Raw genomic sequence first — 14,588 nt, 5'->3', positions numbered from 1 at the left:
AGAGCTGGGTTCATTCTGTGTAAATTGGGCTTCAAGAGACTTCATCTTCTTTTCAAAGTTCAGAGGAATGTGTTAGGTGTGTGAGGGCGTTCCCGCACACCTCCAATAGCAGCTCAACAACTGCGATCAGTATGTGACAATTTGTTAAATGTGGAATCTCTCTCCCCGTCCTTCCTCTCCTCCCCTGCAGGCCGACTGTCGCTCCAGAGAGTACCTCCGTGTGCACTTCCCGGCTGCAGAAACAGGAATCAAAGAATGAGGTAAGTGACAAAAAAAAAATGCATCATACACATTTGCGTTGTCACACTCCAGAAGACACATTCACACATGCAATTACACAAATAACTTGGCACATGGTGAGAGGAGTGATTTACACAGTCTCAGAATAGGATCAAAAGCCACAGAGAGTGACTCAGTGAGGAATTTCCCCAAATCCTAAAGTAAAGACCAAGTTTGTTGGTAGAAGCCTAAGTGCTCTCATCTCATTTGCTATTTCAAGCAATTGTCTTGTAGAAGAGCATAAAAACTCTGGTATCTTCACAAAACTGATTTATATTGAAGGATTCTCGCAGAACCTGTGAAGATTATTGTTTTTGAGTGAAATATCCTCTCCCTGCCTTATTGGTAGAGGTGCAGCTGGGACATGAGGTAAGTCAAACCCATGAAATTAAACCCATATATTGGATCCAGGGGTTTGTACACGGTATGGTGGCATGCTCATTATTTAGCTTCATCACAGGGAGCTATATGAGGTCATGTAAGAGGACCCCTGCAATGGATTCATCATTTCACGCTTTGAGACGGGCTTCTCATTTCAGAGATCGTACACAACCGCATTCTGCTGCAGAGGAGGCGGAAAGTTTAAGAGTTTAAGAGTCTTTGACAGATTCTCCACATTTGCAGGGAGGGTGTAGAAGGGGCAGAGGTGAGCCAAGGATGCCTGAGGTTAAGCAGACGCACAGGCAGAGAGAGAGAAGTAACGATGAGGAGAGAAAAAGCCTTTGATCCCGTGATTCTCATCCGAAATAACAGGCAGCTCCGCTCGGTTCGGCCCCGTCTTCCTCATTACCAGTCAGAGCTGCAGACCGTTAGTACGCTCACAAATGTATTTTTCAAACATGCACAGAATTGATCACTCAACGACCCGAGAGCAGCGGCCGGCGTGGGCCGACACTTATGTGTTCATTTGCGGTCGCTCACGAGGGCTCGCAAGTGCGCGCGCGCTCTCTGGCATCCCCGTGTGTACCCCACTGGGAAACATAATGGGGTGTCCGTGTTGATCTGCTCAGAAGCTCCCTGACGTGGTGAATCCTCTGAGCGCAGCCCTCTCTTTGATCAGCCTCTCTACAAAGAGACTGAGACAGGGAGGGAGGCTTTGTGCTGAGTTGGCAGGGCTGTAGCAGGTTCCTTAAGGCCTTAACCCAGCTTTACCCTCTCGCTCGCTCAACAGGCTGCAGGCACATTTCAGCAGACCTACTGTACATGAGCAGTCAGAGCTGCCGAGCTCTACCCCTCCTCTCTCAGAGGGCTTTTTGTATCTGTGCATCATATGCTGTGGTAGATTTGGTGGGCACATGGCGCCTGTCTGTCTGTTAGCAGGATGTGCCAGAACCTTCTTAGGTTTTCAGCCAGCATTAACATCAACAGCTGTTTACTTAGCAGCATAGAACAAACCACGAGTTCAGCATCAAACTTTATTCATTTACTCATCAGGAGGTGGAGAACAACTCTCTTGTTTTGCTTTGATTTTTACCACTTGAAGTTAAGTTAGCATGCTATCCAGCTAGCCCCGGCCCGGTCGGGGTCCAGGCTGCCCCAGCACTCGCAGGTTTTATATTTCAGCTTCTTGTCCCATAAACAAAATCAAGGCTGAAGCTTTTGCCAAGATCAGAAAGTAAATAGCTGTTAATGTTAATGTTAATGTTGGCAATGTAGCAAAAGCAACAATTACATACAGATCCTTCAAGATGAAATAAGAAGTGAGGCCATGGGCCAAAAAAAAGATGGAATTGGATTTGGTGCAGGTAGTGCCAGGATGTGGTTATTTACTCTGCAACAACTTTAGTTTCATTTTCAATTTGTACTTATCTACTCATGAGTCATGACACATTTTGAATATTGCATTTTGGGGCTGGGGATCCCCACTGATTTACAGAATCGATTCGATTCTGATTCACAAAGTCCCAATTTGATTCGATTTTCCAATTCAATATAGATTCATTTAGAGATATTTCAGTTTTAATACCAATTTTGCTTGGTTATGAAAGAGATTTTCACAGAACTAATGCTGCTAATTGTACTGTACAAAGATGGGACTAACCTGGTGCAGTGTTAGAAATAAAAAAAAAACTGAAGCAGTTACATTAATTAACATTTATTTATGACCCACTCCAGAAGTAAACAGTACTACTGCAATCAATGTGTTCATTTCAGCAGTGAATGGACACAACAAAATGTAAATATCATGCTGCTCTGTGATCTCATCCAGACAGGAAATGGCATACATTCAAAGATTGATCTAAGGATTTCATGAATCAATATTGGATCTTTTTCAAATGTAAATTGATATGAATTGGAAAAACGATTTTTTTAAACCATGCAATATATGGATGAATGAAAAACAAAATATCTAACATCTTACTGTCTTCAGTGGCACCAGATAAATTTGAAATCTGAATATATATATTTGGTATAATATATCATTATTATTATTATGTATTTCTGTGGCTTTTGAGGGAGTGAAACCAGAGTTTTACATTTGCTGAAAAGAGTTGATTGTTTTGAGGATGTTCCCATCCAGTTTTGCCACCAATTTGTTAATTTCAGCATATATAGATATTACAGTAGAGTGGTGACAAATTTCTGTTACCTTGGACTTGGAGAATTACAAAGAGAGGGTGACATGAACCGTTTTCCTGTTACTGCTCCCATCAAAAATCGCAGCCACCAGTGGCTAAGACTTGTTTGTCGCTTAATAGCCCATACTCAGATGCAGATCCATCTTCTCTTACAGATTAATCATTTATCAACATTTTCTATCATTTGTGTGTTGTGGGTTGAGTGGCCTTGATGGAGATGAATCCCCTCTGAATGCTATTCAGTTTTCACATCATCTGAAGTGTGTGGGGTTTTATGTTGAAGTCTCTTGTGCCCATAGATAACTCAGCCTGCTACAGTAACATGTTTTTGTGGGAAGATATTAGAGTAATTTTATGTTGGATTTCTGACATTCGGTTTGTTTGCTGTAAATCATTTTGTGTATTGCTTCAGATTAGAAAGCAGGAAATGATTGTTCATGTGCAAATTGTTATTATCTCTTGTGAAAGAAGACCCTGATTTTGGACGCAGGTTCGTATCTGATTTGAGACACAAATTCTTATCATGACAGAATCAGAAGGTTTGAGAGTCAGTCTTTGGCTCTGAGCTCTTCAGCACCTGGCTGAACTCATTCAGCTGCAGATGGGCTCTGGGAGCGGGGAGCGGACAGCCTGACAGCGGACTGTGCTGTGTGTCCCTGGGTGGCAGAGGAAGAGAAATCAAGTTTCTGTTTCTGTCAAGGAAAAAGGAGAGAGAGACATGAAAGATGGAGCAGCGGGAGAGGAGATGAAGAGATCCCAACAGAGGGGAGCAGGAGTGGAGGGGGGGCGGGCAGAGGGCGGGGGGGAAGAGCAAGAGTGTGGAAAAATCAATGGCTGCGTGAGAGAGAAAAAAGAAACGTCAGGGCAGGATGATAAAAACCTATCAGTGGTTAGAGTGGCAGAGTGATATGCTGGTTGCTTCTGGATTTAACTCCTATGTCGTGTTCTCTTTGGTACCGGGGATCTGTGCTTCTGCCAGCCGCCCAGACGGGTGGAGACTAGCCCACTGGGCAGCGGCACCATGTTGCTGTGTCTGCCTGGGCCTCCCCAGGAAAGTTAACGCAATGGTGCTGGAAAGAAGGCATGGAGCAATGTGGATTCTGTCCTGGATGTGGACCAGTGGACCAGTGGACCAGCTCTTCACCCTTACAGGAGTGCTGAGAGGGGAGCAGACCAGGCAGTCTACATGAGCTTTGCAGACTTTGATGAGGCTTATGACAGTGTGACCCTGCAGGTTAAGGACACAGGTTTCAGTTTTGATAGGAGTATGAGGAGCCAGACCCGACGACTCATTCAGTCACATTCAAAGTGAGAGTTGCGTTGAACATATTCCCAGTGAGGGAGAGACTCCACTATTATTGTCCCTCCTGTTTATGATCTCAAGTAGGGTTGCAAAGGGGTGGAAAATTTCCAGTAAATTTCCGGTAAATTTCCAGAAACTTTCCATGGGAAGTTAAACTGGGGAATTTTGGAAATATTCCAAATTGGAAACTTCCTATGGGAATTATTGGGAATTTATAGGAATTAACTGGAAATTGGGGGTAATTTAAACAAACTGTATCGTATCTAAACATAAATGTAAATATTTAGTTTTGTCATAAGCAGACATCCATGCAAAATAATACAATTAAAAAACATGACATTTCAACAGATTTATTTGTGAGTAGAACTTTATCAAGTTTTAATTCTTGTATGAACAATCAATTATTTTACTGAACAACAAAAACATGAATGTTGAGTAAAATGTTGATTGATTGATTGATTGATTGATTGATTGATTGATTGATTGATTGAAAACTTTATTGAACAACATTACACGACATTAGACATAGACCCCTCCACCCCCCCGCAAGTTCCCTGTTAAGGGCCAACCTTCAATTTTGTAAATTTCGTATTTATTCCCGTTTATTCCCATATATTCCCATTAATTCCCATATATTCCCGTTAATTCCCATGGAAAACTTCCAACTTTGAAAATTCCCAGAATTTTGCAACCCTAATCTCAAGACACAACTGAGGAAAGAAGAAGTGTGTCCTTTTCGGGAGCCTCAGGATTGCGTGTTTGTTATTTGCAGAAGACATGGTCCCTTGGCTTCCTCAGGATGAGACCTCAGCTCAGGCGTCCGGAGGGAGAGCAGAGCTGCTGCTCCTTCACATTGAGAGAAGCTGAGATGGTTCAGGCAATGGGATGAGGATTATCCCATTGAACTTGTCTGAATTCTTCTGTATTAAAGTTGAGGGAGGCAGGAATTGTTCTGGTGTCAAAGGGCAAATATTTCAGCATGACTCTTCAGTAATAATGTTCATCATTCAGGTGGTGGACCTCCTCTGGGCCGTGCTTTCAGGCTGTAAAATGTCAAGCAAGTGACGGGAGAGTTTGACCACACTTCTTTTCAGGGAGAGAGAGAGGGAATTCCTATATAGGCTCTTCCACAAATGTGTATGCATGTGAATATGAATTATTTCTACATTGTTTATGAGTGACCGGCCATGTTTCATGTTTGAATAGTTCCTTTCTTTTATCATTAATTATTGGTAGTTTAATTTAGTATTCTGTACTATTTCTGATTCAGATTCTTTCAGGTTCAACAGGCTGCTGACTGTGTATTAGTGGTTTTAGGTAACTTTCCCATGAGTGTTGAATGCTGTTCAGCCTTCTGTTGCTGCTGTTGCTTGTGATTATGATGATGTACGTGCACATGTCCATAACAGGAGGGTTGGAGGAGAGCTGCTGCATCGTCCAGTTCTTTCTCTCTTTTCATCTTCTGCACTTTCATACTGCTCATGTAGTTCCGTTTATACACTTAATCCAGGTTAACTTTGTACCTGTGGCTCAGATTGTGTCAAACTCCTGAATACTTTCTTTTTCCTTTTCTTTTTTTGCTTTTAATTGATAGTGTGTAGTAGAGAGAGACAGTATGGGGAGGCAGAGAGAGAGGGAATGACATGCGGCAAAGGGCCGCCCAAGTCAGGATTTGATACGGGGCCGGCTGCAGCAAGGACTATAGCCTCTACATACAGTATGGGGCCCCTGCTCTACCAACTGAGCTGAACGACGTCTGTCCTGAATATTTTCTCAGATTACTTTTCATTTTCACTATCTCTTTGCCCTGAGTGAGATGTCGTTCTGTTTTCATGTCATGTCATATATTTTATGGTAAATAACTTAATTCTTGTAGCAAGACCTGTGAAAAACAGTTGCTTTCAACTACACCCTGCAACTTAATCATTAATATTTTTTCTTTAAAATGAACCAGATATTCAGTTTTCAGTGTTTTTATAATAAACATTTATAATGCTATTTATCAGAAAGATATTTTCAGCAAAATGTGTAATTTCTCTAATGTAACTTTATTTTGTGGTATTTAAGTTACATGTCAAGAAAGACTTCATACAAATATATTTTTTAGGATATCTTTGACTTATTGTACAACACTGGAAGGGCAGAAATAAAACATTATCAATGTGCTTATTATTGAGTTATGTTTATTTTTGCTGCTACAGTGGTTCAGTCACATTATAACTCTGTTCCCAAACTTTCTGTAAGCCATCAGGGAACTCCTCAGTTTCCATTATGGAGATTGTTTCAATCAGCTTCATGCTGTTATTCAAACTTTACTGCCCTTTTCAAAACCATTTCTAAAATGCCATGGAAAATGTTGTAGAGGCAGTCGGCCCAAGGTTGGACCAAAGAGCTCTGCTGGGAGCAGCAGCTCTCATTAAAAAGTTATGGTGGTACAAGGACACTGCTTGCTGCTGGAGGTTCAGTGGCAGCAGACTGAGCTGCAGAGGCCACTGTTGTTTCATCACCCTCCTCCAACCCAGTCCTCAACTCATCTTGGAAATTCCACCAATTCCCCCCATACAGTACATCATTGACTGTCAGTCAGCCCCACACTTTTAAATACCGACGCCCCGGCTCGTCTCACTGTGGACCATGAGCCGCTGTGAGCAAGCATGTGTTTTTTTTGGCAAATGTCAGTTTGGATGTTGGGCGGTTTGATCGGTCAATGCAATTTGTCAAAGCAGCTTTCAGAGTTTTCTTTTGATTTTGGATAAGGCATCATGCATATTCTGTCTTTTGTGTGTGTGTGTGTGTGTGTGTGTGTGTGTGTGTGTGTGTGTGTGTGTGTGTGTGTGTGTGTGTGTGTGTGTGTGTGTGTGTGTGTGTGTGTGTGTGTGTGTGTGTGTGTGTGTGTGTGTACTTGAGTTTATTACAAAAGGCCACACAAAAAACACGCTGTTCCATTCACACCAACTTTCCTCCTACACACACCTCTGCGTCCTGACCTCTGCTCAGTGCCAGGCCGTCCAGGTGTCTCACCATCCACCCCATCCCGAGCGCCAACTTCTCACAAGCCTCCCCTGCTGTAAACCAGAAAATCAATTGGCTTCTAAAGACGAATCAATGGAAGCCGATCTATTGTCATAAGGATGCGTCAGCCTTGGACGAGGCGGAGGAGAAGCTGCGAACACCGCTTATTAGATTTTCCAGCCGTGGAAAGAAAAGCTCAGCAGACAGACAGACAGGGCCGGGCTTTTGTTTTCATGGAGTGGCTGTTCTGTGAAGTCCACTCCTGCTCAGATGTGGATGCAGAGTATAGGAGCCAGCTGCAGTTTCAGCAATAGGTACATTTGATTTGATATCCAGGACCAGGATGTTGTTAGACTGGTCCTGTTGCAACAAGGAAAGCTGGATGCTGCTAAAAGCTAAAATGCAGCTAAGAGTAAGTAGAGAGGACTCAAAGTCAGAGGCCAGAGGACAACAGTGTTAGATACACCACAGTGTTGAGCATCACAATTATCCACCGTCAGCTACAGGTCATACAGAGTGTATTGAACTTAGTGCTGTTGCATTTTATTGCTCATTTGTTCAGCTTTTATTTTGTAGGGTCAGAATGTGTTTGATGTAGTTAAAGAGTCGATATGAGTGGACACAATATTTCACATTTAAAGTTTGATAAATCATCGTGGCGTTTGTGTGTGTGTGTTTGTGCGTGTGTGTGTCCTGAAGGACTGCAGCCTCTGGCTGTGTATCAGGTGCTCGGCCCAGCCTGACCCAGACTTTGGAGCAAACAGCTCTGGTGCCAGCTCTGTTCAAAGGGGCAGCAAATAAAACATGTTAAGGTGACTCGAGGGCACAAAGCTTTAATGATATTTTTTTTCTCTCCATCTGTCTCCAGCTCTCTGTGCTCAGTTCCGTTTTTTTTTCTCCTGATTCAGAAAATCAGTACCATTAGTACAGAGAATTGAGATTAATTGAATCTTGCTACAGGGAGGAGAAATAAGCGGACATGTACAATGCCCTGTGTTTGTCCACATCCAGAGGACCAGCAGGTACAAACTGACTTGTACGACTTTGCCTCTAATTTAGTACAATTAGAGGAAAACAGCAGGTTAATTGCTGAGATCTGGGAAATCGTTACAGAGAAATCAGATGGAGGAGAAACAGAGACGGCCAGGCAGGTTTTAAACAGAGGTTATCCTCATTTACTGGGAGACAAACACAAAGGCACCTATAGGAATAATCATTATCATTTCAGGTGTCTGGTTGTCTGGCTAAACAGTTGTTTACTGCCATGTCTGGTCCGCTGAATGTAATATTCTCCCAGAAACTAGGAAGCAGTTTAGTCTTTTTTGTGGTGAAAACTAAAAAGTAGATAAAAGCAGTATTAATATTTGGTGTCAGGTGGTCAGAAACTTCTGCTGTTAGCTAACACATTAGCCAAAACTGGTTGCTGATGTCAGATGTGCATTACAACACTTTAACTGCAGCCATTTTTAAAGGTGCACCTCTTTTGTAGACGCTTGTTCTTTAGAAGTTCATGATTGATGCTCAGTGCTGGCAGAGCCTTTGCTGTGTCCTCTGGATTCTTGCATCATAAGCTCTCTGTCACACCCTAAAACAAAGGGATTTGAATGTCACTACTGTGTGGACTGTTTTTTTCAACACATCTGCTCCCGCTCTCTGCTTTCTGAGCACATAGTGGAAACATAAAACAAAGAAGACGCTCCCTGTTCAATTTGTCTGTTGAAATCAGAGCTGGAGTTAAAATAGTCTAATTTTCTACTTGCGTGTCTCTGTAGGCTTTAGTTGTGTTGTGCTATTCTTTCCTCTAACTTGTCCCTGTTTCACCATCATCACATATTGTTTCCTCATTATGCCTCTGTGACCCAGTCACAGCAGGACGCATCACGTCTGTCCAGCCAACTTCCAAATACAACATTTCTTTGGAGTTGTCGCAGAGATTCACTCTCAATTAAGGATGAACTGATTTTTTTTGGTGGTCAAAGTCAACATGGCAGTGCGCCTACCCTCGTCTGAATGCCCTTCATCAAGGACGCTCAGAGGTGATATCATTAATGTAATGTCCATCGGAACTAACTATTTTTAGAACGGACTCAACGGAGGCTAATGGGATTTCTTGGTTTCCCTCATCAAACTCATCAAATACACAATCCAACAACTCCAAAATGCTCTGGTGGACAAGTTGTGACCTGAACATTCACAACGCTATGAGATAATGGAACGTTACGAGACAGCATTGTTTTCGAGGTAAATTCATGCAAAACTGCTGATGCGCGTTGCCTCCAGGGACAGTTTTTTGGCAAGTAGTCTCTGTATTTACCTCGAAAACAATTCTGTCTCGTAACGTTCTGTTATTATCTCATAGCGTGGTGAATGTGCAGGTCACAACTTGTCCACCAGAGCGTTTCGGAGTTGTTGGATTGTGTATTTGATGAGTTTGATGAGGGAAACCAAGAAATCCCATTAGCCTCCATAGTGTAGCTCTGAGCGGCTCACGGCTCACGGCTCTGCTCCGCTGTTCTAAAAACAGCTTGCACTAACAATTATAGGTAAAAAAAAAAACCTACTCCTAAAACTATAGGGATTATGGCAATGGGCCAATTTGCCAAAATGTTGAACTATCCCTTTAATGTTCCTGTGTGTGTGTGTGTGTGTGTGTGTGTGTGTGTGTGTGTGTGTGTGTATTTCTGTGTTTTTCTGTGTTTATGAATTGAAGTGGGACATTGGGGAGAGAAGATAGAGAAGGAGATAAATTGCAAAAAGGTCAGGAAGTGTAAGAGTGGCAAAGATATTTGTGTGCACGTTTGTGTGTGTGTGTGTGTGTGTGTGTGTGTGTGAGTGAACGTGCTGATTTAGTGGGTTGGTAGCACAGATGACAGGGAGGGAGATGAATCAAGAGATGGTTTGAAAGTTAAAGGGTGGGAGGGAGCAGGAGGGAGAGTTGACATATCATTATTGGACCGTGGAAGAGTTTCTCTCCCTGTTCATTCTGTGTTTCTATCGGCCTTCTGTCATCCGTTTCCACGCCAATAGAGATACAAATTACATGGGAGAAAAAGTGCGTGTTGCAAATTTCTTGAGCACGCCCCGAAAGACTGTCTCCAATGGGGCTGGGAGGGGGGAGGGGAGTGATGATGATGACGATGTGGAGGGTGTATAGCCGAGGAAGAGAAGTCGATACTTGATAGAAGAAGCATGGGAAGACCCTTCCCTCTTCCCTCCCCTCTCTTTCTTCTCCTCTCTCCATCCATCCTCCCTGCTGTCTGTCTGATGCAGCGGAGGAGAAACCGCATCCATTTCATCATCACGCCCGGCCTCACACAGAAAAGCCCCTCGGTGTCGCGGTCCTGCGCCGCCTCGCCTTCTTCCCTCTGCCGGAGCGCCGCCGTGCGCCGCACAAGTGTTGATAAATTGCCACCGCCTGCCTCATTTTTCACCGCCGCCACGTCGTCGTCAAACACACTGACACCAAAACCCCGGCGCACTCCTCAGCGATAACAAGAACAATCGCTGAGCCCCAGGAACGAGAGATGGGGAAGACAGAGAAAGGGCAAACGAGCGGGTGGATCAGTGGGTTGGGGTCCAGGGAGGGATCAGGTGAAGCAAACAAACAGTAGCAAACATTCCTTCAATTGGATTTTGACAGACAGAGGGGTATGGTCTGCCAACGACAGACAGTCACGCTTTCCGGTTGACCCATTACATCGCCTAGTAAACAACTGGAAAAATGAATCAGGTGGCAAACATGGAGAATCTAAGAGCTTTGTTCATTTCATACTGTATGTGTTGCTTACAGTACAGATGAGATGCACGCTATCCATCATGTGATTTCATAAGGCAGATGAGTACGCTGTATGCTACAACAATAGTCTTTCTTCTATGCTACACTCTGTGCCGTCCCTACTGACCCAGAGCACATTTGCACATTGCATCGTCAGTGTTGGGTAGACTTCAACTCCATGTAGTTGAACTATATGTAGCTTAAAGCAGAAGTAAGTGGTATATTTGTGTTAATATAAGTCTTAAATAGTTGTATCTTCCGACAGCAATCACTTACATAGAGTGTTTGGACCGAAACACGGGTCTGTCAGTCCCTCTGCTCTGCTCTGAGCCGAGGAGAAAACATTTATCGTATCCTACAGTTTTTATCCAATGAGGAGAGAGAACGGCATGCAGGGCTGTGTGTGCAGCCAAGGGACGCCGTGAATGTGGCGACGTAGGGACGAGGACTGTTATGGTGCGTTCAAGGAAACTCGTATTTTTCCGACCGTGAAGTGGTACCAGTTCGATCTGGTATGAGTTCACCGGTCGGAAGTTACGAGTGGCCGTTATAGTGACTTTCACCGGTAAAACAGGTCGGAAAAACACGAGTGGGTTGCCTGGAACGCTACAAAGTCGTAAGTTGTGACTTGAAGCTGTAATTTACGATTTCAAAAGCCTGCCTGGAACGCAGCATTAGCCAAAACGACCGGACCACTTACTTCTGCTTTAACTACAATTTGCTGTAACTTGCTGATAGTTAAACTACATTAATGTTTTGTGCTGCGTTGAGTATTTCAACTACTTTTTTGGGTGATTGTTTGTAGTCTAACTACTCAATTTACAAACTACAATTTTGGCCGATGCCACTGCTCATGTGTGGTGTCAACAAGAGATTCTGACGGTGAGTTAAATGAGTATAAGTACGGCCTAAAGCTACTTTTTTTTAGCTGCAGTTTACAAACTACATTTCTCCAGGGGTAGAAATGTAGTTTGTTCAAACTACTGCAAGGCTGTTGTAGTTTTACATGCTACACTTACAAAATAGCTTCCCCCACAGTGTGCATTGTCCAGTTTCAGTCAGATGAAGTTGTACATTTGGAAAGTGGGATGCTGCTAAAAGCTAAAATGCAGCTAAGAGTAAGTAGAGAGGACTCAAAGTCAGAGGCCAGAGGACAACAGTGTTAGATACACCACAGTGTTTCAGCTTCCCCAACACTGTGCATTGCCCAGTTTCAGTCAGATGAAGTTGTACATGCAGAAGAAAACTGGTTTCTCATCACATTATCTGGGCGTTTTAGTCCAGTCTTAAGGCAGGATCAGACTACATGAATTCCGGACGATTTTGTCGTGGCTGACACATTTCCAGCGTCTGGACAGATTATGAATGTCAGGAGCAATGAACGGACTTGTAGTGTAACATAACTGATGAACAGTGATTTTGCGTCTAGGATGCTCTTCGACGCCCCAACAGAAAGTCTAGCATGTTCGAATTTTTAAAAATTTCTTCACCTAGTCTGACATCTCCTGCAACGTGAACCTTGACATTGACCAATAGGATGACACATTGTTTACACACAGTGGCGCTCGCAATGAGTGAATGGTTTTGAGGTGAACACATGCGTTAACATTCCTCATGTCCTCTCTGAAGGACAGACAGTCATACTGTCCTTGTCACCAGACCCAGGAACAGCTCCACCATCGTTTTTTCTTCCCTTTTCTTTTTTGTGTCTGAGCTAAAGACGGATCACATCACACTCAGGGCTACAGTATCCATGATTGACAGTTTGTTGTGACGCCCCGGCCTATGAACTCGCGTAGGGTTGTGATTGATGATACTTGTAATGTTGCCAAGACACGGCAAGAATTTATGCTGTGATGGTTTAATCTGACACGGCGACCATCCTGAAAGACAAAAAAACAGTGTAGTCTGAACCCGGCCTTACGCATTTACATGCACTTGAGCTATAGACTGTCATCATTTGTTTTTCTAAGGTGTCATATAAACATACTGGCTGTGTGCTGGAGAGCAAGAGCTCAGTTTTATTTCAAATGGCTGTCTGCGGTGAATCCACAGTGGATACCTTCACAGCTACAGGAGGATTTCAATAAGGCAGGGGATGCACCGAGAATCAGGAAGGAGGAGGTAGAAAGCACGAGTGTTAAAAATCCCCTCCAGCTCCTCAGCAGCTGTGAATTTTTAGCAATGTCACCGCCTCAGGATGCTGCGAACCACAGTTTAGTTACCCGCCAACACCCCGTCGTAACCATGGCGTCATTTCCAGAAGCTGTGTGACTGTAAATCACCCTGAGGCGGTTTGAGTCAGAGGAGTTGAATCATGCCATAGACCGGTGCTGCGTACCGCCGCCATTCAAAAGCTACAGTACAGCAGGGAGAGAGGCTCTGGATGTGACTGGACTGACACAAATAGAGAAGATGATCAATAGAAAATCCACTTGTCTGTTTCTGTTTGCTCCCATCATGCTTTGGCCTTTTCTTGCAACTGTTGGTGGATGATGTCAGTGTCAGTAAGTGTCTCAGTCTGACGGGTTAACACACTGATGAACCTCTGACAGATCACAGGCTGGAGAGACCTTGTCTCCATGTTTTGTTTTTTGGGGGGGGGTTTGGTGGATATGAAATGAAGCCAGAGCCTTTTCAACACAACCTATTCTTATGCACATTTTCAGTTTGTGCATGAAAGAGAAGCCGAACCCCAGAGACTGAAAAGAAAAGCTGGATAGTTGAAAAATTTATAGTTAGAGAGACGGTGTGATAAAGTGAGGGAATAACAGACTTTTAAAATGCACCTTTACATTCCAGTGCCTGTGTGTGCTCACTCTACTGTCGACGGATCATTCAGGTCGTGCTGCTGCTCGCCTCCGTGTGCCTCCACTCCACCACGCAGTGCCTAGAATAAAGATGTAAATCTAAACAGGGGGCTCTTGTATGGAGGTTATTTTCTATCATAAATCAAGAGCATATTATGTTGATTTGAGAGCATTACTTTTTGATTTGACGTTCAGAAAACTCTGCTCTCATATTCAAATTTACTCTGCTCGCGCTCAAACTATGTGCTCGATGTTTAAACCTGTGCTCTCGGATTCAAAGTTGCCCTGCTCGTGCTCAAACTTTGCTTTCGCATTCAAGTTTGCCCTGCTCGTGCTCAAACTGTGTGCTCGCACTTGGTCACAGCTGCCTGCGCAGAGTGTTTCCTCTTGCGCGGAGGAAAGTCCTGCTCTCGGATCTCTGCTCTGCTCACGGAGTTTCTGTCAACTGTCAACCAATAGAAGACCGGCTACTGTTGACCAATCAGATCATCCCTACTTCTATGCTTCTTTGTGGGTGCGTTCACTGTAATTCAAGGAGCGTCACATACGGGCGGGCACTCTTTCTACCTATTTCCGCCCCACAGGCTGTTAAATGTGGCGGCTCCCTTTATGTTTTGACAACTTTTGGAATAAAATATCAGTTAATTAATACACAAGCGCCCGTGCTTTTCATTACAATAGGTAGCTATATAAACATAAACTAGCAGTAGTAGCGGATGGGTGCCTTATGTATGTTTTTTTTTTTTTATCCACGTTCATCGGTATATATGTTTTATAGTCTAAATGCCAAGAGTCACTTTGTAAGTGCTGTGATGGTACAGTGGTTAAGG

The 14,588-nt window shown here is 43.6% G+C and overlaps 1 protein-coding gene across 1 annotated transcript in view; it reads left to right on the top strand.

Moving 5' to 3' along the window:
• Positions 1–14,588, top strand: part of LOC146991406 (endonuclease V-like) — a 92,394-nt gene that overhangs the window by 51,143 nt on the left and 26,663 nt on the right. The window contains exon 8 of the mRNA XM_085769201.1: positions 191–260. Coding sequence (XP_085625327.1) covers positions 191–259 — 69 coding nt within the window. The 3' untranslated portion in view covers position 260. The remainder of the gene's footprint in view (positions 1–190; positions 261–14,588) is intronic.

This window comes from Trachurus japonicus, chromosome 1 (genome assembly GCF_045865225.1).
Source record: "Trachurus japonicus isolate A0001 chromosome 1, Traja_1.0".
NCBI lineage: Eukaryota > Metazoa > Chordata > Actinopteri > Carangiformes > Carangidae > Trachurus > Trachurus japonicus.
This window is presented reverse-complemented; position numbering and strand designations above follow the sequence as displayed.